The sequence below is a fragment of the Pogona vitticeps genome, chromosome 2 (genome assembly GCF_051106095.1).
Source record: "Pogona vitticeps strain Pit_001003342236 chromosome 2, PviZW2.1, whole genome shotgun sequence".
In the NCBI taxonomy this organism is placed as follows: domain Eukaryota; kingdom Metazoa; phylum Chordata; class Lepidosauria; order Squamata; family Agamidae; genus Pogona; species Pogona vitticeps.
The window spans coordinates 32,378,142-32,403,639 of NC_135784.1; the positions used below are offsets into that span (position 1 = coordinate 32,378,142).

Consider the following 25,498-nt stretch of genomic DNA (forward strand, 5'->3'; position numbering starts at 1 on the left):
TAATGGGCATCTCTGATCCTTTGCTTCCTCATAGGCTAACAGGTGAGACTGTAACACACTGATTGATCATGGGCCAGTAGGTAGGATCAAGACCAAAGACCAGGCTCAGTAAATGCTTATTCTCATGCACCAAGTTTCAGAATAACCATAACAGTTTACTTCATAGTCATACTTTATTTTGTTATTTTATTTATTTGTATCTATATTAGCATCTGAATGCTAAGTTTTTCCCCAAGAACATATAATTTTATTTTTGTACATTTACATTAAGCTCATTTTGTATAACATAAATTCAACAAAATGCACAATTTTAAAAAAGAGAGAACAGTACATGAAACAAACACACAAAGTCCTCATTAATTCACTGGTGCTAATTAAGGTGTCAGCTTTAAATGAAGCATTTTACATTCTCCAGGGACTTGCACAACTTCTGTCTCATGTGAATTCTTTCATGGCAGATGATATCTGAAATTCAGTTGTTTCCAAATTCCAAATACTGTATAGATAAGCCATTGTTCCATGTTGATTCTATTATGTGGAGCAAGGTGGAGTTCTTAGTAAACTAAATCCTGCATTCAACCTGATGTATCTCAAGTGTTGGACTCAATGATCCATAGCTTCTCTTCTATCTCTATAGTTCTAAGATGATGATAATCGAGTGTCTGATGCTATGGTTGCTGACCATACTGTTTGGAGATAAGAGATGGTCTCCTCTCTTGAATGGATTCTTTGATGGCTCATGAGATTTGAGTTTGTACTGAATCTGTGATTAGAGATTTCTAGAGTTTCTCTCCGGTGTGCAACAACGGTTGATGTTTCTGGGAAAACTCTTCCTACCTTGGGAAATGTGTAGTTTCTTTCTTATAGAGATTCTTTTGTATTTCATAAGAACAGAAGAAAAGCCCTGCTGAATCAGGCCAAGGGCCCATCTAGTCCAGCTCCCTGTACCTCACAGTGGCCCCACCAGATGCCTCGGAGCACACGAGACAATTAGATACCTGTTCCCTGATACCCCTCCCCTGCATCTGGCATTTTAAGGTACCTTCCTTTTAAGCCTGGAAATTTTATGTCCCCATCATGGCTTGTAACCTGTGATGGACTTTTTCTCCTGGAATCTGTACAATCCCCTTTTAAAGGCATCTAGGCCAGATGCCATCATCACATCCAGTGGCAAGGAGTTCCACAAACTAAGAACATGCTGGATAAATATTTTCTTTTGTCTTTTCTATTTTCATAAAAGCCAAACTGTTGCTGAAATGTTTCAAGCATTCAAGGCAGAAATAGAGATTTTGCCATGAATGGGTTTTCTGTTTGAAAAGAGGACAACACCATCTGATAATTTTCCCACAATCAAGAAACACAGAGATCCCTTCTTCCTTACAGACCTGAGACTTTTCTGTGTTCCCCAACAGTTCTTTCACAGTGCATAGCATTATTCCACTGCTGCTTAGGGCCATGCCATTTCTGAGGACGAGGGTCACTTGCATTCTTACAGAAGGGATTTGATCTGTACCCTACCTCTTGTCTGTTCACAAACTCCCTCTGGAAGAATCTCCAGGTAATCAGCTCCTCATTCACTAGGTTTACGTCCTCCTCATCCTCCATTTCTGAGATACTAGAACGATCAGACATTGACAAAATGTAATCTGGTGCATTACCAAAACGAACCTGGGAAGTCAAACATAATTGGGATGGAAACAATGCAGGCTGATTGTGAGAAGATTGAATTCTACGAGTAGAGCCATATTCTTTATTATCTAGACTAGAGCAAGTGTGTATATATAAACTAGAATTTCACCATTTAAAATCCCAGCACCCCTTATTTTTGGCCTCAGTAATACGTAAACAGCGTATCAGGACATACAATCCATTTTGCATGTGTTCTGTTAGCAATCTGTAGAAAAACCTTGAATGGCATGTAAGGAGAATTACCCATATGTCGCAATTGACCATGCTAACTGGGTATTCTGGGTAACTGTGTATTCTGAGAGCTGTAATCTCAGATCATTTTTCCACACACTGAGAGGGGAAACTTGGAGTGAAATATCGTTCCACCGCTGATGCATCATTGGACACCAATTCCATATACATAAGAGTAAGCCCCTTAAAAAATGTGTGTGGGGGGAGGTGTTTTCCCAGCAAGCATAGGTAGAAGACCAAATGTGAGTTGGATTGACTCAGTAAAAGAAACCACAGCCTTGAGTTTGCAAGAGCTGAACAAAAGCTGTGGATGACAGGATCTTTTGGAGGTCACTTAAATCGTAGCAGCATCACCAGTATTCTGGCTGCTCGGGAGTTAATGGCTACTACAGCGGTTCCGAAAAGCAGGGGCAACATTCCCCCATGGGGACGGAGTAGCAGTGAAATCGGGGATCGGAGCCCAACACCTCCTCTCCCGTTCAAGAAAGCGAGCGAGGCGACACGGGAACCATTTCGCGGCTTCAGCACCCCCTGAGAAAGAACTCATCCATCCAGCAGGGCAACGCAACGGGACCCACAAGCCTCGCGCCACAGCCCCGCACGCCTTTCCTTTCCCCACCCCGGATTCGTGCACCCGGATTCGTCGTCCGTGCAGGCCACGCGCGCCCGCCAGAGCGGTTCCGGCTCCTTCCTGTGGGCGCTTCACGCCTTTTGCAAAGCGGGCAGCGAGTTGCAACCCTCTCCGGCGGCTGGTAAAGGGGATCCGGAAGACTTGCCCTCCGACTTTTTACGGAGCCGGGCGGGAGATGCGGAGCTTTTCCATGAGCTGGTCTCTGGGTAAATAAAGCTCTGCCACCCCCTTCACTACAATAAGCCACGCATCGAGCATTTGCGGGCAAAAAGCCCTCGAGAGGGAGGACCAAGGTGGGATGGCCAGCGGTTTAAATGGGAGCTTTCTGCAGCTTCGCGCCTCGCCAGATTGGCCCGCGCATCGTTTCTGCGTGTGAACTCACCGACCCGTGTGCGGCGACGGGGGAAGTGGAGGCCAGTCGAGCCTCCCCGCCTTTACCATCGTAAGGACGAGCACGTTTTTTCTTGAACTGTACGTTGCAAATGTCCCGCCGCTGCCTTCCAAATTTCAGTTGTAACAACGCCCCAAAGAAGATCTGAATTGCGCCTTGACGTGCCTGGTTGGTACTGAGAGCATTTAGTTGTGCAAATCATTGCATCTTGGCTTGGGCAGCAAATGCCACTATGTTTAATAGGGCTTACTCCCGAGTAAATACGTCTAGGGTTGCAGCATGACAGTCCAATCCACCATCACCCCCAGTTCCCATCCCATTGTGAGCTTCATCGAGATCCGTTGCCTTATTGCAAGGTAAGCACGGAAAGCCTTAGCTAAAGATGCAACATATACCCCCCCCCCTTCCCCTGGTTCATACTTCTCCTATCTTACAGACTTCAGGGCTTTTTCTACAGGGCTCTGGGACATCTTTTTCCCCTCCCGCTCCCGCAACTTTGTTTCGTCTTGCCCCGATATCTGTGGAATTTGGAGGAAATTGTATTCGTGCCAAAACATGTTTCAGTCGTTGTTGTTACTGCTTGTGCATTTGGGGAGATGTGGCAATAAAGGGAGCAGGGAAGCTGATGGAAGATGAGCAGGGATTAATTCAGGCAAACGTTTATGGAGATGCCTCACTTTGTATCTCCCAAGCACTACGATGCCTGTTATTTCTGTTTTGCCTGAAAAAAGGTAAGTTTTCAGGCTGCCAGGCATGACGAAAGAGGGCAAAATGGATTTTCCCGACCTACGGTCTTACAGATATGTTAAACTACAGAACTTATTGTTCACAGTCAGAAAGCTGGTTGGAGTTATGTGAGTTCCCTTCCAAAGGGTATCAGATTGGGGAAGACCAATCTATCGATCAATCAATCTATTGATCTATCTGGCTTCAGGATCTAAAATGCACTGATGGGTAGCGTTGCAATCTCACCTTAAAGACTGGTTGTACAGGCTCCTTATCTTTCTATTTGTTTGTCTGTCTATCGTAAAAACACCCCACTCACCCACCTTAAGTGAAGATGAACAAATAATAATTACAAAACAATGTTCGTAGGCAACAGCAAGCAGAAATAAAATTTAGAGGTAATGGGTCTATCATAGGGTGAGGATGTTATTGAAAGGGCTCCTGCTGGTTATTTTCTGGGCATCCGTTGTGGTGGCCATCCAGAATAGAAATGCCTAGGAAGAACAGGTGGCCCAGGTAGACAATCTTAAGGAGAGACACTCTGACAGGTAAAGAGGTCCCAAACCATTAAGCACCTTATAGGTTAGTATTAGCACTTTGAATGTGGGGAAATTTGAATTTATCTGCCTCATCGTTGTAGATGCTGCTATTCAGACTGACAGGAAGACAAATGTTTACCTGGAAGGGTTATCAAAGACACTCCCAAAATATTACAATAAGAAAATCAATGTAAAGCATCAGGATCATTAGTGATGTGATTCCAGCGTGGTGCTGCCAGGAATGTGTCCTGAGGTTTTTCCTGCTGCCTTCTCCTCAGCATTCTGCTGCTAGGCTAGGAAATGGGGCCAAGCAGTTGGAGCAGCAGCTGTTTGCCCCAGGCAGCAGCACCTTCTGAGTTAAAGAATGGGACCAAGCAGTGACATTTGCACAGTTGATGGACCCAGATTTCTTCCTTCTATGCCAGGGTCTATAAGACCATCAAGCCCAACCCCCTGCTCAATGCAGAAATCCAAATCAAAGCCGATTTGACAAGATAGTTGTCTGTGTTTCTCTTGAATGCCTTGGAACGGCCGGTCCAACCTGCGTGACTGATCAGTTCAACGATTTTCTGTGTCTCAGCCTCTGTACTAGCCTTACTTTCTGTTGTCTGCTTATCACTGCGGTATGTGATTCCTCCATTCACTGGACCAGATCCTGTTGTGTAGCTATGTCTTCCTATCTTGGAGGTGTGAAGTTGTTGTTGTGAAAGTTGCACCGAGGTGAAAGCCAATTGCAGGAAATAGTTTCACAGGAACAGCTGCACAACGGTTGCTGCTATAGCTCACCTGCTTGTGGTCCAGGAAGAGTTACTCATTAGACCCTAAACTGATTCCTTCTTTTCTCAGCAGGGTGGCTTTGAGATGATGGAACGTGGGCGGCCGGGCCGTCAGCGGGCCTCGGAAATGATTCGCAAGCAGAAGCGCAAGGAGCTGGACGCCCGGCGCAGCAAGTGCCGCATCCGTATCGGGAGCCATCTGGAGCAGTGGTGCCAGCTCAAGGAGCAGCTGGGGTTTTCCCTGCACTCGCAGCTTGCCAAATATCTGCTGGACAGGTGAGCATCTCTGTCTGTGCAGCACTGGAACCTGGAGCAGGAGTGGCTGCCTGTTGGCGGAAATCAGGGCTGAAGGCAGCACTGGCTGGGGCAAATTTAGACTGCTTACTTTTTTGGACTGTAGCTCCCAGAAACCCATGGCCATTCTGAGATCTGTCATCCAAAAATGCAACTTCTCTAACTTCTGTCCAAATGTGGGCGACCCATGCCTTTCCTCTTTTGTCTTTCTCTCACCCTTATTCACTCCTTGTTACCTGCTTCTCAACCTATTTCATGTTCCTCCCTACTTAGCAGGCTACTGGGGGAAATGCAGCTACTCTCCTGGAGAAGCCTGAACTCGTGGCTTGCAGAGGTTTTTTGAGATCAGGGCAAGGGCTGCATGAGACCTGACCGGTGGCCTCAGATTGCCGTCCTGTGTTCTAACTCTGGGCTAATTGTGTGCTGCTTCGTGCTTTAGATATCCGTGTTTTTGACATGTCACATCACGGCTCTAGGTCTGTGACCTCAGATACCTAACACCCTGAGGCTGAATCTGTCCCTCTGGGAGTCCCAATCTGGATTCCCCAGAATGCCATACCTCCTTCCCCATGACATAGTCATTTGGTGCCCCCCCCAGGTTTTTTACACACCCACCCACCCCACAATTCTAACGGGTTGAAATGCCTCTTTTAAGACCTCATTGCAAGGAGTGAGAGTTTAAAGCTTAAAAAAGGTTTGCATTTTTCATCTTGCTTGTTTGCCATTGGCACTACCCACCACTGGAAAGCAGCATCCCCAAACTTCTCTGACATTGAATTCATTCCCCGTGAAAGCAGTTTTCTATCCTTCCGCTAGAGTGCCTTTATTTTTATCCACATTGTTGTTAAAACCACTTTGTATGTGAAAAATGTTCTGTAAATTAAGCACATGTCGATGTATTTTATTCTGTTTATTCTGCTTTCTCTTTTCTTTCTCATGCAGGTACAGTTCGCCAAGCTTAACCCTGGAAACAGGTGAGAAATCTTTGCAATTTTTTCCTAGATCAGAAGCAGCCTTTTGTTAAAATTTGTTTATTCAGTCTTACAGCAGCTTTGCTGCTCTTTTGAGAGCTTTTGCAGATCATGGAAAAGTTATATTTTGGACTACAACTCCCACAATCCCCTAGTCAACATTTTCCAAAGTCTTTTTTAGAAATACCAAATTGTCTGTTTCAATGCTTCTGCTACTGGCTGGGAATAATACCCCAGAGATTTTTAGATGCTTTCTGAAATAGTACATTTCCAGGAAGGGTTTTTTCTATATATAAAAGAAATTCATCAGCATATTGAGTTGATTCTCACTCATGGTGATCCTCCCCTCAGGAGTGTTTTGGATATAAAGTGCCCAGAAGTGGTTTACCAGTCCCTCCTTCTCGTGATACTCTGGGACTCCTCAGCCTACCTAAAGGTGGACATATTGCAGGGCAGATTCATAGGCATCCTTCAGTCTCGAGAGACTATGGTGACATGCTCTGAATTGAGGAGTGTTCTCTCCAGAGCATGAAGCCTGGGTAAGGTAATATGGAGGATAGGCTGTTACCCAAGCAGCAGATCCCCCCTCTCCACATTGCTGAAATGGTCCAATGGAAAGGCAAGAGCCAATACAACTGGTTCCAGCAATGTCGCAGGAGTTGGCAGAACGACACGTGCTGCCTTCGGGACTCCAGCTCCGGATTTTGCCTCGAGGTTGACTCCTGAAGCCTTTTCCATGTGTGGATATAGCCACAAGGCAGTGGAGGTTTGAAATCGGAGTTTTCCTTCTCCTAGATGGGCTGCCTTCCATGGCTAACGAGCCCCACCTACCCAGCCTGCTCTTTAATAGTGTGGAAGTATGATCTGACCCTTAAAACTTTCCTGCCTCCCAGGCTTATGCAAATCTAATTGGATTTCCTATTTTCCATATTAAGGCCAGAGATAGAATTTGAGAATTTCCTGGGACACATTCTTTTAAAGCAGAAAGTCCCACCCCTAGGCCCCACCCCCAGGCCATGTGGTGAGGAGACAAAAAGAAACCCCAGAAAAAAAACCTCAGCAAAACATCCATGCAAACATACCTGGCCTTCACCCTCAGCCCAGCTTCCTAGGGAAAAGGGTCCAGGGTCCTGGGACATGCTCTTTTAAAGCAGAAAGTCCCACCCCCTAGGCCCCACCCCCAGGCCATGTGGTGAGGAGACAAAAAGAAATCCCAGGAAAAAAAAACTCACCTTTGCAGGGCAGATAACCCCACACATACTCTGGGTAATCTCGGCTGGCCCTCTTCCTGGAGTCACAGTGGTGGTTTAAATCTCCCAGCCCCTGGTTTCAGAGGATGATGGTCCAATGCACTGAGCTATACCATCACTGAAATTGATCCTATGCTGCTATTAAAAATTGCTAATGTAAATATTATATATAGCAAACCTAAGCACTGCTGCAGTGTCTTGTCATAAGAACCTGTTTGATATCAAGTCATACCTCTGATCCAAAACATTGATCCAGCAATATCCCCAGTGGCAGACCACACACTTGACAGTCAGTGGCTCTCTGGGATTTCAGACAGGAACATCTCTCACTCCTGCCTGAAGATGACAGGGATTAAACCTGAGACCTTTTGCTGGTGAAGGATGGCCTGTACAGTTGAGACTTTTGAGGTCATTTAGGTAGTATCTTATGTAAATTAAGTTGATTTCATGTAAACAGGTTGACTTTTGCCATGAGTGTTTGGGTACTGAAGGTGAAGGAAAACATTTTGCTTGCCTAGCAGTATTTAACTATGTTTTGTTCTGGATTAACTCTTGGTCTGGATGAATAATACATACAACATCAGGTCTAGCAGCCATGGTTTTCCAGGGTTTAAACCACAGAAAATGCAAACCTTATACTTAGAACTTCAATGTATTTTGTTGTGAGGGACTTGTCTTGTGTGCTCCCCCAGCCAGTGTGAACGCTGACCATTCTGGTTGGGGAATTGTGGTAGCTGTAAGCCAAAAAAGTAACATTTCCAACCTCTGAGCAGAGGGATCACACATTGAAAACCTTGGTCTAAAAGCAATAAGTATAGCACCTTTTCTCTTATGTAGGTAGGTGGGTGGGTGGCTATACCCCCCTTTTAGTGTATGCACTCCTCTTGTTTACAAGTTACAAATCTTGAAGATCCCACAAAGCAATACATATAACAATAGAGCATTTATTTTAAAAAATCATTTAAAAAAAAGAAAAGAGAGAAGAAGAAGAAAAGCATAAGGGAGACGCGGTTGGAGAATTACTGTTCCTCATTAAAACTCATCCAAGCTTATCTCCCCTGAACTGATTTGATTCTTTTCCTCTCCTTTTCCAGGACAGGACAGCTCCAATGTTTTCCCCGATCCTCTCCCTTCTGAAACTCTGCAGCATCTTGTTGTCCTTTCTCACAATCACAGCCAAGAATGCGCCTTCATCCCTAACGTGAAGCCCTTCTTGCAGAAGGAGCAGAAGGGCGTCCCGGGGGGCCACCTGGTCTGGGAGTGCCTGGCTGGCCACACCTTCTCATGGAGCCCCTCCGCCACCACCCAGATTTGCACACCCACTCCCCACAAGGCCATTGCCTCTCAGGGCCATGAGGAGGAGGAGGAGGAGCAAGAGAAGGAGAAGGAGAAAGCTGTGAGTTCCAAGCCCAGCCCCCCACCCTCCCCCGCCGTCCGACGCCGGCGCTCCCTCCGCAGGGCTGCGGCAGCCCATGCCTTTTCCTTAGCACTCGCTTCCAACTCACCGTGCCCGGTGGACGAGGCAGAGCCGTCTTCCAAAGAGGATGGGGAGGGCGGTGCGGCCAGAGAGAGAACAGCATGCATGTCCCCCAGCAGCGGAACGGGCGAGGAGGCAGAATTGCTGAGTGGCAACCACCCTGAGGAGACAGGTGAGGGAGCTGGCAGGCCGTAGGGGGCAGGAGCAAAGCCCTCAGACTCAGGACGCTGAAGGGTTGCAGAGGCTGCCCTCGGGGTGAGGCGAGGAGAGCCTGGGAAAGGGAGGGCTTGCCCAGTGAGATGGGATTGCAGGATGTCTCCTAAAAAGCAAAATGAGCACAACTGACCTCGCCCTGTCTGTGTAAGCTTAGCTAACTTGAGAATCAAGTACAGTACTATGTATCACTGTCTTCCCAATCATGATGCTTACATATTGTGGAATGTGGTCTGGAAAGCACAGTGTTCGAATGTGGTCTGGAAAGCACAGTGTTCTAGTTCTCGTGACTAGTGGAAAACGGAAAAAGATCTGGTTGATTTCTGGTAAATAATCAGAAAGCACGGAATGTGAGTGAATATTTTTCTTGCTCTGCTTCTGTTCTCCCTCTTTTCAGGTATCAGTGTATTTAGATTGTAAGCCTCTCAGAAGGTTTTCTTTCTAATGATCTTGTCTTGTATTGTACCATCTGAGCATCAGGTTGCTTAGAATGTTTGATGACAATGGTAATGATAATAATGATAAAGACATATCCTGTCCTACTATTGCAGCTGTTTCTGGCTATATAGCTGATCGGACTTCATATGGAGGTAGTTTTTATCCATGAGAGTTGACCAGCTGATCTGACTTCTGAATAGCAACGTTCTTCTTTAGAACTCAGGCTCTAGCTATATTTACTTTTAATATCCTGGACTGCTAGAAAGAAAAACAAGCAGGTCCTAGAGCAAATCAAGCATGAACTGTATCTCTGCAGGCAAAAATGACAAAACTGAGGCTGTCATACTTTGGGCACATCATGATAAGGCAGGATTCTCTGAAAAAGACAATAATGTTAGGAAAAACTGAAGGCAGCAGGAAAAGAGGAAGACTGGACGTGAGATGGATTGACTCCCTGAATGAACCACAGATGTGCATTTACAAGAGCTGAGCAAGGCCATTAAGGTCCAGACATTTTGGAGAGCACTTATTCATAAGGTTGCTATGAGTCGAAGGTGATTTGATGGCATGTAACAACAACAGTAACATTTTAATTATCTTCATCCTAAGGAATTCTAGGGTCTGGGCTTTGGTAGTTAGAATTCTCTGCAGAAATTTTTTGTGCTTAGCTGATGGAGCACTGAGTCAGCACCAAACAGGTAATGCATAACTAGAGATGATCCAGAATACTTCAACTTATTAAATTGGATGTCAGTGGAGCAATGTTTAATGATAAGTAGTTTTAAAGTAGTTCTCCTAACCCCTGTTAGTAATTCATCAAAACACTGGAAATATTTATTGCTAAATTAGAGGATGGGTGGATTACCTCCACATGATTTCCTACAGGTCCATCAGTGAAAGAGCTAGAGATGTGTGCTTTTGGGTTTGCTGCTGAGCCTCGATGCCCAGGTTTTGGTGGTTGCATTTGCACAATTAAAGTGCATTTGCACAATTAAAACTAGTGTGCCAGCTGTGCCCATTCCTGAAGAGGTCTCATTTGGCCACAGTGACACATGCCTTAGTTACATCTCAGATAGATTACTGTAACACAGTGGTTCTTAACCTTTTTGAAAGAAACGCCCCCTTGAGCCATTGAGGAAGTTATCATCGCCCCCCTCCCCGCGGTGATGATATCTTATCTTATCTTATCTTATCTTATCTTATCTTATCTTATCTTATCTTATCTTATCTTATCTTATTTATTTATTTATTTATTTATTTATTTATTTATTTATTTATTTATTTATTTATTTATTTATTTATTTATTTATTTATTTATTTATTTATTTATTTATTTAAGACACTTAAATCCAGTGACCCCTGAAAACAAAATTAAATTCCAAGAAAATGAAATGCCCCCAAAAAAGTAACATTTAATGATTTAGTTGCACGTGAATTTTAAGACGCAAAAAGAAATATAAAAAGGGCATAAAAACAAATTCAGGATCTAAAAATTTCAAGACAAAAAGTCTGAAACTAAATTAAAATTGGAGGAAAATATATATTCATGCACAGTGTAAAAAGGCTGCAGCCATCTTCACAGGGTTGGCTTGCTCCAGCGCCCCCCTACCGCCCCCCTTCTGTGCTTTCGCCCCCACGCCACCCCTTTTCTTTCTACCACCCCCCTGAAAAATGAAATCGCCCCCTGGGGGCCATTATCGCCCACGTTAAGAACCACTGCCGTAACACACTCTATACGGGGCTGCCTCTGGAAAGTGTTCAGAAATTTCAGTGGGTTCAAAACACTGCAGCCAAATTGTTAAATTTGTGCCTTGCTACTTTGAATATATTTTGGTGTTGATTTTGTTTATCATTTTCATTGTGGTATTTATTTGATCCTTTTTAAATATTTGTACACTTGCTTATTTTTGCTTTTAAATACAGTATTGTCTTTTAATGATGTAACCCGACTTGAGTCTTCTTTAAGGAGAAAGTCGGGGTAAAAAAAATACATTAATTTTTTTTTAAAAAATCATTTTTTGAAAAGTGAAAGCAGAAAATGCAAAGAAGGGAAACCAGATGACACACACCCCTTTTGTAGCTAAGACCTTCTGTTTTAAAAAAACCTGATCTCCATAACAGTGAGATCTAAAAAACATGCAGTGAAAACAAAGACAGAACAAAACAAGCAAACGGGGCTTTCTGGAACTGGAAACACCAAATGATTTGAGCAGGGTAATAATTTGTTGAAATTAGCCTTAACTTTAATAATGTAACAGGTCTGCAGATGTTATTGGACCACAGATGTTACTGGCTTCCTGTTCTGGTTGCCTGCCCTGTATTACAACCCCAAGAGAATGTGAGTGAAAGACAGAAAACTACCTTGTTCAATTTTCAAAGGCATTTCTGTTTGATCACATGGAAGCAATTTTTATTCATGAGAATTGACTAGGCCAGGGATTACTATAAACAAACAACTATTCCCTATTTATTAATTTTTATTTATTTATTTATTTTTGGTTTTTTGGTTTTTTATGTTACTAAATGAGCATGCCTATACTTTGGTAGCAATGCAGCATTAGTGTCCTATTTGTTTTGCTTCATTGCCTGGATATTCCTAATTGGCCAGGCTACATAGCATGTCATCTGTTGATCTGTGATTCTGTGATTTTTGTCACCTAGGTCTGATTTTATCCTATGTTCTCTTACAGCAGCTTCTTCTGAAGAAATTCCAGCTACCACAGAATTCCGAGAGCCTAGAAGGTCAGTGTCATCTTCTTGTTTCCTCTCAGAATTGTATGGAAGTAAATAATGAGCTAGCTTGTTTGCTGCACAGTAAGAGGGGACCTTTTCCAGCCTAACGGCAACATTTTGTCTCAGAGAATTCTGACATTGGGGTGTGTGAGTTCATTCCAGTAGTGGGCAATGAAACAAAACAAATGGCAACATGTTTTAGCTTTTAAAAAAATCCTTGCTCGTGACTAAAAGTGAGGTAACTGGATGGGGGGAAGCACTGGGACACCACCAAATGATAGTCTTGTGGGGAAAAGGACATGATCATTTAGGGAACCCCATTTCCTAGCCTAGCAGCACAATTCTCTCTCATAGTCTCTCTTTCTCTCATCCCTCAAGAGTATCAGTATCTGGGTGAGCCAAAGGTACCCCTTTCCCCAAAAAAGAGAATAAATGAAACTCACCCATCCCCATTTAGTGTTGCTTACACAAAGCAACAGGCAGGAAAAGGAAAGCTCATTTATCTGTGAAGGCTCTTCATGCACATCCAAACTGCAGGTGGAGGGCCCTCATAGACTGATGCGTCTTCCTTCTTCAGACCTGTCACTTCAAGTGGGCAAAGCAAGATGGCGGCGGTGGGGCTAACTCCCTCTTCCTTTCGTGTTTTTAGCTCCCCCAGATACTGAACAACTGACGTCGGCTTCTTGCCATTGCTAGAAACCTACAAACCATGTGAATGTGCCACAGGTAGAGGGCAGCCCTCTAGCCCCACTCCCTCTGTTTCCACTTTCATCCCTTTCTGCCACCTTGAGAGCAGGGGCGTCTGAAGAGGACAACCTCTGCCCTCTATGAGGGCACTCCGTGTGAGTGGAGACCCTGGGAGATCATCAGGCCCGTTGATTTCCATGCAAAAGACACCATCGAAAGCAGAAGCACGGTGGCAGGGCTGCAGGGCTCCCCCTCATACATGATTTGCAAACAGTTGGAACAGGGTAGCATCATATCCTAAAATCTGTATTATTTGCCCTGACTCATACTCACCGCCTCATTCCAAAGGAACTGCTCCCTTCCTCCTCAACCAATCATAGTCCATAGATAAATGCCATTTCCATCAGGATCCATCCTTCTTAATGACTTCTCATACACATCACCAACATCACTTACCCCATTACGTTGAAACACAGACACACAGACTGTAACATTGCTTATGCGATGGCCATAACTGCCCCTCCCCTCAACATTTTGGTACTTTCTTTAGCACTTTAACTCCACCAGAAGAGAGGTTTGACTCACTGCCTGACCAACCAGAGGAGGAAGCGGGAGGAGGAGAGGACTTGGAAGAGGAAGATGGCCTAGAATATACAGACAACTTGAGCGATGAGAATTACCATCCTTCCCTAGACAGGTAAGGAACTAAGGGCTTGCGTCTCCTCTGGGGCGGATCATGAAAGGCTGACAAAGGGGACTGATTATTTGTTTATTTACCTCCTTCCCTCCTTTCCTCTCTCTCTGATGATTTGTGTTTTGCTTTGTACAAACACAGCGCTCACAAGACAGCTTATGTAATTAAACACTGAAAAATACAGGATATTTATAAAGTGAAAGTAATTGTGCCAAGGCAGGCCGTTGTTACTTTTAAAATACAAGTTGTTAATGCAGAATAACTCTCGCCAGCATGATAAAGAAACTAAACACAGTTAGAACACTTCGGTGTTTGGCATGAAAGGGAGTAGCTTCACAGTATGAGCTGAGAGAGGCAAAGAAAAAGTTTCTGTGTGAGATTAAGAGTTTAGATACCTGCAACTGGCAGTGGTGCTCTCTTTAGCCTTTCCTGTCCGAACAATCAAGTTGATATACTTTTAGTGTCTGGATAACAGACAGGCTAAGCTATGCTAGAGCCTGTTGGTTCTCAGTGTAAGAAATGAGTAATGTAAAACATTGTTGAGCAAGGCTTAAATCCAACTGCTTCTCTCAACTGGCATAGACCCACTGAATTAAATTTCTGAATAGTAAGTCAGCACTGGGGTAAATCCCGTGGATTTAATGGATCTCTTCCAATAGGGGCTGACAGTTGGATTAAGAATGTAAAGGATAAAACAGTAAGTACAATGTGTAATACGTATGCAGCCTCTGTTCCAGTGGCTATGCAAGCTATGGAGTTTAGGAATTTCAGTCTTAAAAAAAGGAATATATGGGATTTTTAGCCCCCAAAATCCTAAAATTCCACGCCTAGCCCAAGGTCACCCCATGAGTTTCATCACTGAGGCATGCACTGGAACTAAATTCAGTCCAATATTCTAACCACAACATCACACTGCCTCTCTCTCTCTCTATGGAACATAAGTTACTGCTGACACCTAAAATCTGCAAGGGCAACTTGGTTAAGGATTATTTTAAGATTTCTCCAATGCTCCAAGTGGACCAGAAGCTGGAAACAAACTCTGCCTTTGTCTGGCTTTTCTGACTAGGAACTCCAGGCTGCAAAGACACCAAAACCTAACCAGGAGTTGCAAGAGTCCTGTGAAGGAAGACCAGCTCTCCCAGGAAACATGCCTCCCAGGCCATCTTTCCTCTGAGGACAAGGGCAGCGCAATTCGGTGAGGAAGCATGCCTGGAATAAAGGGAGAGGGGGAAGCAGTTAACCCCCAAAAAAGCAGATTAAACAGGCAACCAGTGCTGGAGCCCTATAGGCTGAAAAACAGGAGCCAAGATTGAGTCAGAAGTGCCGACCACACTGTGCTTAACATGGAAGACGTTTGGGGCATCTTTGAGAAGTTCTTTCTGTCCTATAGTTGTCAACAGGCAACCAGTTCCTCTTAACCGTGGGGCTGCATCTCAGGGGTTAGCAGGGCTCGAGTGAATATAGCAGAATCGAACCTTTTCTGTCTTTTCCTTCTCATCTCTTGGGCTGCTCCGGATGACACCAGTTGCCTTTGCCATGGCCTAAAAGAAGCACTGTTGAAATTAGACCAAGGGCTGCGTGAGATGAGCTGCAGGCTAGCACGTGTAGTCTCAGGGCTGGAGGACACCACCACCCACCTGCTTTAATTCCACGTTGTGGAGGCTCCAGCTTGTCCAGAGCAGCTGCATAGATGGGCCGCAGAGAGAAACGTGAATCTCTCTTTCCAATCAGGCTGCTTTCATAAAATCGCTTGCTTTCTCACCCATGCAACCATCAAGAGAAAAATATACCCTTTACCTGCTTATCTTTTTCCTTGCAGGGAGGAAGGAACTGGTGTTGGATATATTTGTGGAAGATACTGTCCTTGCCTCCCTTACTGCATATATGTTGGCCCTGGGCAAGGACGACGTTGGGTGTTTGGCACAGTTGGTTATTAAACCCTAAGAGTTGCCTTTTTAAATCTCTTAATGAGTCTCTTGAATGTTCCAATACACACTGAGGCTAGCTAAACATCTCCACCCCACGCAACTGATATTATGGTTTATTGTCATAGACAGTGGCTCCCAACCTTGGGTAACCAAGGTGTTCTTGAACTACAACTCCCAGACACCATGGCCAGCACAGCTGGTGGCGAAGACATGTGGGAATTGCAGTCCAAGAACACTTGCGTTACTTAAGGTTGGGAACCAAACCACTGCTATAGAAGCAAATGTTTGTGTGAATTAGCCCAGAATCACATGCCTTTTTAGTCAGTGTTGGGAAGTCCGTCTCTGGAGCTCCATGGCCCTTATACAGATGACACACTGAAAGGGGCAGAATTTCCCTGGTCAAGGTAGTTAGCTAGTTCATTAACATTTTGTCTCAGTTTTCCTCTGCTGAGCTCAAAGTGGCTTACACTGTATATAGCTCTTCCTCCCCGCCTTTATCTTCACAACAAGCTTGGAGGTAGGTTAGGCTGAGAAAGTGTACCTGGCCCAACATCCGCCACAACGTTTCATGCCTAAGTGGAGATTTGAACTTTTTTTGAGTCCTAATTCAACAGTCAATTCAGCATTGGCTAAGTGTGGTGGAAACTTCTTTCAAACTCCTGGATAACTAGAGCAGTTGACATAAGGCAGGGGCTAACCAGATAAGTTTTGCCACACCATTTCTCCAACATTTTTCAAGATAGATGATCCCAAAACTTCAGAAGTTATTTCATTGGACTCCTCCTTGTAGCATCCAGTGACTCTTTTGGCTGGGAGATTCTACAAGTAGTAACCTAAAAGAGCCAATTTCTCAGTAGCCTGGTGGCTCTTCAGGAGGAACAGCTGTCTTTATTCACCTTGTCAATCTACTGTGTTTCCCACACACACAGCTGGACAAAATGGACGCCACCACCTCGTGATGAAGATGTAGCTCAGATTGGTCCCAAAAGAATCAGGTGGGTGCCAGTCCATTGATTGTTCAACCTTGTTAGCCTACTTGGCAAAGCCAAGAAAACAAGGGTAGAAGAATCGGCCCTATCTTATTCAAATGTAGTTCTTTATTTGTACATGTAAATATTCCTGTCTGTCTCTAATCACTTCTTGGCCTTTTGGCTAACATCAAGTATAGTGACGACAACAACAATAGCGTGCTGTTCAGTCAATCCTGATTTATGGTGAATGACCGTTTTCATTGATTGCTAAATAGAGAGTACTTAGAAATGGCTTGCCATTCCTTTCTTCCAAGTATAATGGTGCCTCGCTTAATGGCGATAATCCGTTCCAGGGAAATCACCGTTAAGTGAAAACATCATAAAGCGAAAATAAAAAGCCCATTGAAACACATTGAAAACCTTTCAGTGTGTTCCAATGGGCTTAAAACTCACAGTCCAGTGAAGATCCTCCATACGGCGGCCATTTTCGTTGCCTGTATAGCAAGGAATCCATCCCTAAACACAGCGGGGAGCCATTTTATTTACCCTGTTGCCATTTTGAAACTGCCAATCAGCTGTTTAAAAATCATCGTTTTGCGAAGAATCAGTTTCCGAAGCACGGAACCGATCATCACAAAGCGAAATTCCCCCATTTAGAGCATCGTTTTGCGATCACAAAAAGATCATCATAAAGCGCATTCGTCGTAATGTGGGGCAATCGTAAAGCGAGGCACCACTGTATGCCCTGATACTCTGCAGCATACCCAAGGCTACACAGGATGGCTCTTCTCCCAGGAGGCGCAATGGGGAATCCAACTCCCAGCCTCTGGCTCCACAGCTAGTTACCTCACCTTGTTTCTTCATTTTAGTCCTGTTTTTTATTTACATTCATTTTTTAAAAAAATATGGCTATAATCCTAACAGTGTTCAAAGGAGGTTTGCTTACCTTGCCATGGCAAATTACAGCTGACAAGCTGCTGGGGTGTGTCTCTGTTGTGTGCCTTGTTGTGCACCTCCCCCAGCTGCACCTTGGGACCTCATCAAATAGCCACAATTTGCCACAACAAGTTACCAAAACCTTACACAAACACCACTAGGATATCTGCTGGTATAATTATAGGCCAAACCTGCTGTTTCAGCAAAAAATGTAAACAGAGAGCTACAGGCTATTGTGTAAGGGTATCAGATTGATGGCAACCCTGTTTGACACTAAAAGATTAGGACTACTGTAGCTGGACCTAAGAAGGGTCCGGCTGCCCCGGGACTGGACCATCCACTCGTATGTCTTGCCATAGCACTGGCCCTGCTCATCCTGCCAATGGGGCCAGAGCTCTGATGTCTTCCTGCTCGGCTGGCCACTCCAGGCAGGGGGCGGGCGGACGAGTCTCCCCGCAAGGCTGCTGAGTGGCCAGCCAAGCAGGAAGAGAGTGGAGCCCTGGGCACCATTGGAAGGACGAGCAGGACCAGCACCATGGCAAGACATGTGAGTGGATGGTCCGGTCTCGGGGGCCGTACCCTCTTTAGGTCCAGCTGCGCAGGGATATCTCTAATTAGGACTTGTAAGAACTCATTCATGGTTTGTGTTTTTTTCCAAATTAATTCCATTGCTTCACAATAGCCATTACCTACATCATTTTAGAATTTAACATTTGTATTGCATCAGTTGATTCATAAAGTAATATTTTGACTGTTCGGGTAAAGCCAGTGCTTTAAAATCACCTCTTATTTGTTAATATTGGATTATATGTTTGAGCAGTCAGGATTGACATATGGTTGTATTTTTAAAAAATTTCCATAGCTGGTGATTTAGCTTTATTCTGTCATTTTATTGTGACATGTAGAGCTGGAGGTTTTATGGGTCTCCTCTTTCTTCCTTTTCATTCACTTGCTTTCCAGGAAGGCAGCCAAGCGAGAGATCCTCCTTTGTGATTATGACGGCTGTGGGAAGATTTTCTCCAACCGCCAGTACCTGAACGTAAGTGACGAATGGTTGACAGAAGCCCTACCCCATGTCTGATTATAGACAGTGTAGTATAGTAGCTAGAGTGCTGAACTAAGAGGTAGGGATGGGAAAGAAGAGGTAAACTAGAACCATCCAGGGAGGTTGGGGGCAGAGTGCTTCCTAGATGGTCATGAGGAAATTCCAAGGGAAGGGAGCAAGACTGATAGATAGATAGATAGATAGATAGATAGATAGATAGATAGATAGATAGATAGATAGATAGATAGATAGATAGATAGATAGATAGATAGATAGATAGATAGATAGATAGATAGATAGATAGATAGATAGATAGATAGATAGATAGATAGATAGATAGATAGATAGATAGATAGATAGACGGGTGGGTGGGTGGGTGGGTGGGTGGGTGCGTGGATGGATATAGCTATCTATCCATAGCCATTTATTTATTTATTTCAAATTGATTTTCCTAGTTAAAAAGGAGGTGAGGAGAGCTGAATAAAAAAGGGGATGTGAGGCTGAAAAATGTGAGAAGAGCTGTACTAGACAACAAAATGGAAAACATTTTAGATGATGTAGTAGCCAGTCTAGGCATCTTTACCAAGCAGTTGAGTAGAAGGAGCCTTAGAGAAGAGTCTTGGAGTTTAGTTTGCTTGTTGGGTTTTGACTGTCTCTCCCTGATCTTCCCAGCACCACAAGAAATACCAGCATGTTCACCAAAAAACATTCACCTGCTCAGATCCCAGTTGTGGCAAGTCCTTTAACTTCAAGAAGCACCTCAAGGAACACGAGAAGCTACATAGTGGTAAGAATTCCACATCAACAGCCTGATCTTCCTCCTCCACTGTGGCCATAGCCACCCTCCAAGGGATCATGACTAGAGATGGGCACAAATCTCGGTTTGGAGGCCCATGCTGGTTCATGTGCGTGAAACCCAGGTGCTGTGCATTCCTTTCTCCCAGCTCCCTGGCTGGATCCCCCACTGACTAGCTGGGAAAGCATGTTGCCCACACCTGCCAGCTTACTTGTTGGCCTCTGATAGCCAGCAACACATTTTCCCCTCTTCCTTATAGACAAACGGGACTACATCTGTGAATTTTGTGCCCGCTCCTTCCGAACGAGCAGCAACTTGATTATCCACAGACGGATCCACACTGGAGAAAAACCCCTGCAGTAAGTATTCCTCCCCAACAACATCTTCCAGTTTATTTGTCCTACAACAGAAACGGTGATAAGGATAGCAAAAGACACTCCCCCACTGCATCAGCCTTCAGCTTCCCAAGGTGGCCCTGACGGCTCCCTCCACGAACTGCTTATTACTGTACTAAGTAAGGCATTGAGTGTTACTGATCTGCTGTCTCTTGCTATTGGCCTCCAGCATGATACCCACTGGGGCTGGAGGAGTACAAAACAGAGACAGCAGAGGCAACTGCAACTCGTTTTCTACTTGGTCTCCTCTTGTGCAAAATCCGAATACACCATGTTTGCCCCAGCTGGTTGTGAGGGGTGCTTGGAGTTCGGTGTGCAGTGCCCCACCTGCCCAAACAGCAAGACTCCTTGGATGCCATAATAGGCGTCTTCTGAATCTATTTTTGTTAATGTGACAAGTCTGCTTCGTCAGACATAAGAGGAAGAGATATAACAGGGAAAATATTTATACAGGGTATGAAAATATCAAAATACAGAGATTGTGGTTGGCTGGTAAGAAAGTCAGTGACTGTTTAACATTATGGGGATAGGGTCTTTGATATGCAGGGATTACATTGAAGCTTGCGCTGTAAAGCAGCAGTTCCCAACCTTTTTGGGACCGCAGACCAGTTTGGGGGCACCCCTATGGGAGTGCGACATGCACCCCATGCGAACATGGCATGCCCATCGTGGGGGGTGGATATCCGTCTCTGCAGCCCAGTTCCGGGAAGCCCACGGACTGGCATTGGGCTGCGGACCGGGGGTTGGGGACCCCTGCTGTAAAGGATGTGAGAACCTTGATCGTGAAACAACAGTGGTAAAAGTGAGAGTAAAGGGAGTGCCAGCCAGGCCTCTAAAGGGAGGGCATTCCAGAGCTGAGGTGCCACAGCAGAGAAGTCCTCCTCCTCCGTCTCCTCTTTACTTACTCTGTTGCTGTCACTAGCAGGGCACAAAGAAGGGCCTTCCCAGCAGATTCAAGTGGTTGGGGTGATACAACCCATCTGTTCTTTCCTTTTTGCGCAGATGTGAAATCTGTGGATTCACCTGCCGCCAGAAGGCCTCCTTGAACTGGCACATGAAGAAGCACGATGCCGACTCTTTCTATCAGTTCTCCTGTGACTTGTGTGGCAAGAAGTTTGAGAAGAAAGACAATGTCACAGCACACAAGAGCAAGAGTCATCCAGAGGCGGCCGCAGCTGGCCCTCCCCAGCCTGCACAGGGACTTCCGGCCAGGAGCCACCCACTTTCCGAGGAGCAGCTGGAAGACACACTGGGGAGCCAGCCTCGTGATATGGAGAAGAGGATGGATCAGTCTCCCCTTGCCATTACGGTCATCATTGAGTGATCAGCCATGCCTGTCAAGGAATCAGAATGGAAGAAAGGATTCTTGGTCCCTCTTGTTAGCGAGAGATGGAAACGTCATATGTGGAGTACCAGGGAGGATGCAAAGTTAAGATCCCAGGCTGGTGGGTCTAGAAGATCGTGTCCTCACCAAAGCCCTGCCAGCACCCACCACATTCCTTTAGCACAATTCCAGCAACACAAAGATGGCCCTAGGTTCAGATTAGACCGGTAACAAGAGGATTCAGAGTTGTCCGGTGGGAATCTTCTGGGACACTTCATTTTGTCATGACTAGACACCAATTTTTTGCCCAGACTCCAAGTGGGTAAGGACTCCTAGACCGCTATAACAGCTACATACACATACCTCCCTAAATCTTACATTTTACTGATGATAGCTTTGGATTTAGCTGGTGCGGACTGATGACAATGACAACGGTGGCGGCGAAGGTGAAGATGTTGATGCTGGTAGTGATGGTGATAATAGAGGAAGATGTAAAGTGTCCTATTGTTAACTTTCAAACCACTGCGGCTTAAAAGATGGCACTCTTTCATATGACTGCACTTCCTCCTTTGTTCTATTCATCACTCCAGTAATTTGCCTTTGTTTCTTCTTGGATAAGTGTGCAGAAAGCAGCCGTGCAATTGCAGCTCACATTAACTGAGCTAAAAGGCACTGAATCTTTCGAACAAAGGCTGCCTTCCACTACAGAGCTATAACCAGGGCCGGAGGTATTTCGGGTTAAATGGATCGGCATTCTGCTCCAGGAGAAGTTGCATTCTGCAATGTGTGTGTGTGTATTATGCAGTGTTTGTGCTGTGCTTGTTTTTACATAACCCAGATTTGCTTATTGTGGAAAAGGTAAAGTGGTTGCACAGGGCATGTGAGTCCCATCCTTTGGCCCCTGGCAATTTTTATGCAGAGTCTTCCTGAGGTTCATCCACACAAATACTCAGACCTAAAATGTACAGCTGTGAAAAAGCAAGAGAGGGTTGTTTTGTTTTGTTTTTTAAATAGAAGTTACACTTCTCAGGTAATTAAAATCTGCAGCCAGTCCAAGCCGCTGGATTAACTCCTGACTTTCTGCATTGCTATTAAATAGGCACCATTCCAGCTGTGGAGGTCCTCCCCTATCTTGTACAGTGGGGTCTTGACTTGAGAACTTAATCCGTATTGGAAGGCGGTTCTCAAGTCAAAAAGTTCGCAGGTCAAATCTGCATTTCCCATAGGAATGCATTGAAAACCATTTGATCCGTATCTGCTCTTTTCCGTCCATAGAAACTAATGGGAAGCTGCTATTCCACCTTCGACCACTAGAGGGGGATATTTTGTTTCTTTTTTTCTTAGGTCAAGAAAGGTTCAGGGAAGGCAGGGAAAATACAGTCCAGGCAGTACCAGGCAGTCTGAAGACTGTCTCCCAATCCACTCTCTAAACGCTGGGAGGAGTGAGGAGGCAGACAGGCACCCTTTTCACTGCCCAACAGTTAACTGAAAGTTCAAATTTTGCACTTTCCCTGCCTCCCACATGGGTTTTTTCAGTTCGTAACTCAAATCTGAGCCTCGTGGCGCAGTGGTTAAAACGCTGTACTGCAGCTAAAACTGTGCTCACGACCTGGGGTTCAAATCCCAGGTAGCCGGCTCAAGGTTGATTCAGCCTTCCATCCTTCCGAGGTCGGTAAAATGGGTACCCAGCTTGCTGGGGGGGCAATGTGTAGCCTGTATAATTAAAAATTGTAAACCGCCCGGAGAGTGCTTGTAGCGCTATGGGGCGGTATACAAGTCCAATAAATAAATAAATAAATAAATACATACATACATACATACATAAATCTAAGTATGTAAGTCAATATTTTCCTATGAGAGCGGTTCTTAAGTCAAAATGTTCTTAACTCGAGCCGTTCTTAAGTCAAGACCCCACTGTACAACTTTTGAACAGTAATGTAGGACACCCCTATGTGTAGTCTTCACCCCCTGGTTCCTTCACACCTGGGAGGATCAGTGGTTCACATCAGCCTGCTTAGAGCTGCAGGTTTGTATGTTAGTCAGCTGAAGACACCTTGGCTGCCACTCAAGACACAAAACTTTAAGGCCAAATAAGGAGTTGATACCATGGTCTCAGGATCAAAACCCATGGAATGGAATCTTCTGTGAAGATGCTGACAGTGGGAGGTCTAAGTGGGAACGGCCTGTCTCTGTGCCACCCAGACTTCATTCCTGGTGGATTTTCTTTAGGGACTGTTGTGCTTGAATCTGCTTTCCTGCATCTTTTGGACAGTCGTGGCCTGCGGCTTGGGGTAAAAACCAATATCAAGTACAGCTGGAATGCATGGATGTAGAGGAGCCGTGTCCTCCGATGATGGTGGCAAGTCAGCTTTGTTCCTACTCTCAGGAAATGTCCAAGACTGCCACAAGCCAAACCATCCTGTGATGAGAAGATGAAGCTTATCACTGTAAAGCGCATGTGAGTCTGGAAACACCATTTGGAGGACATCGGGGACAGCTTGTGATCTAAACAGGGATAGAGGTGTTTTTCCGCACCATTTCAGGGTAAGACGCCTCCATGGCTCAGATAGTGGGCCACCCCTGCAGAAGACCCAAACTGTGTATGCCCTTGACATCAAAATCCTCCATAGTCCATCCGATTTTTTTACTTCAGAGCATTGACGGATTGCCACAAGGAACAAATGTCAATTACAATTTCATTAACTGTGCATGCTGCTCCTAAGGGCAGCCAACCTGAAACAGCTCAGAACTCGTCAAACAAACATACTGTATTCTAGAACGACATGCCCTCAAACAAGGTCATCCACCACATTTCTGCATGAGTTGCTGTTCTAGGCATGCTCCCTCTTCAGTCCTTTTCAATGTGTGTGGGAATGAGGCCCCCCAAAGCCTCTTTTCGGTCTGAGAGACGCTGGCCCAACATGTACAGCATACAAAGCACATTGTCTTACCGTCACTTTCTTGGAGCACCGTTGTTTCCAGTTTTATGGAGAACTCAGGATAAGAGATGATGCCTCAGCATAAATATCACAGTAGGCCAGGGAATAGCAATGGCCTTGGCTTAACCATGGCCATGCACGATGGCCAGTCACTGTTGCTTCCAGCAGGAGCTGCTAAACGAACCACATGTCTTCATTGTGTGATTTCTTTACTGCATCATGTGAAGCTGGCTGCAACTGGTGCTCTGGCTTGTTCAACCTACAAACAACCCACTGTGCGGGCTGCTGTTTTATCTGCACATCATGCGACACAAAGCTCATGGCTACAGAAATAACGGTTGAGTGCTGATGTGAGCCTCAGGCTATGTCTGTCCTATTAACTTAAAACTATTTTAACAGCTCTCCTGTATCAGCCACGTTGTGAACCCTAGGGAATGTTGCTTTCAGTTCCCCACCCAAGAGTCCTCTGCTATATCACAAATCTATAATCAGGGCTGTATGCACTTTGCAGAAAGAAAAGAAAAAATAGGCTAAACTCTGGGATGTGGTTGAGCCACATTTTGCACTCTGCTTAATTATGCAAATATGCATAATTCTGTTCTGCAAAATGTATTCTGCTTCTGCTAATTGTGAGAAAAGAGAGGAAGCTATGTAGAATACTAAAGTTGTATAATCTGGCAACCCCATTCAGCAACTTCTCTCATTCTGCAGACTACCAGGCTTTGAATAAGTGTTGTATCTTTCAGCCATGAGGACTAGAAAGTTGAAGCTCTTGGGAAATTGAATTCCGTGATTTAGGTTTATATTCCGCCATTATGATTTTTATCCAATACTTGCTCAGAATTGTAATAAATAATTCAACCCTGGGTATATTTCCATGAATCCTTTCACTTAAAGTTTTGAAACCTTCTTATCTATGAGAATCGTTGGATGATCCTGAGTTCATCTATCTTTGGCTAAAGTAGGATAACCATCACACACCCTACATGTAAGGAAGGTGTGGAAAATTCAGAAATCCAGTATGTGTGTGTTTTTATCTTAACGTATCTGATGCCTAGCGGACTGAACTCCAGTATTAGATCCTGGGCCACATGGCTTCTTAGTACTGTAAGTATGACAGTTCACAAGGATTCTTCCTTTCCACCTAGCACAGCTAGATAAGCAAGATCTTGTCACTGGACTCCAGAAATGATCCTAATCAGAAAATTTGAAACAATCTCCAATTTCATTTATTAAGAGTATAACTCTAACCCAGAATCTAATTTATTGTACCCCTGCAACAATTTTTGTTGTTTAGTTAAGTCGTGTCCAACTTTTCGTGACCCCATGAACCAGAACACGCCAGGCCCTCCTGTCTTCCACTGCCTCCTGGAATTTGGTCAAATAAGAAAGTCTTGTTGATTTCAAGAAGCCCTAAGCATAAC

At 44.7% G+C, this 25,498-nt stretch overlaps 1 protein-coding gene across 6 annotated transcripts; it reads left to right on the forward strand.

Annotated features, from left to right (window-relative positions):
* Positions 1-1,675: 1,675 nt before the first annotated feature.
* Positions 1,676-24,940, forward strand: ZNF692 (zinc finger protein 692). 6 transcript variants are annotated; one of them, XM_072989222.2, is made up of 12 exons: positions 1,676-3,298; positions 5,054-5,259; positions 6,220-6,251; positions 8,593-9,147; positions 12,317-12,368; positions 13,597-13,743; positions 14,807-14,935; positions 16,598-16,663; positions 18,536-18,614; positions 19,293-19,407; positions 19,676-19,775; positions 20,814-24,940. In XM_072989222.2, exons 2-12 carry the CDS (start codon positions 5,069-5,071, stop codon positions 21,133-21,135), a joined length of 1,788 nt encoding a protein of 595 aa, XP_072845323.2. In that variant the 5' UTR covers positions 1,676-3,298; positions 5,054-5,068; the 3' UTR covers positions 21,136-24,940. The 6 variants fall into 6 exon arrangements, with proteins under 6 accessions (XP_072845323.2, XP_072845327.2, XP_072845325.2 ...); XM_072989226.2 differs by having other exon boundaries at positions 12,320-12,368; XM_072989224.2 differs by having other exon boundaries at positions 5,057-5,259.
* Positions 24,941-25,498: the final 558 nt, after the last annotated feature.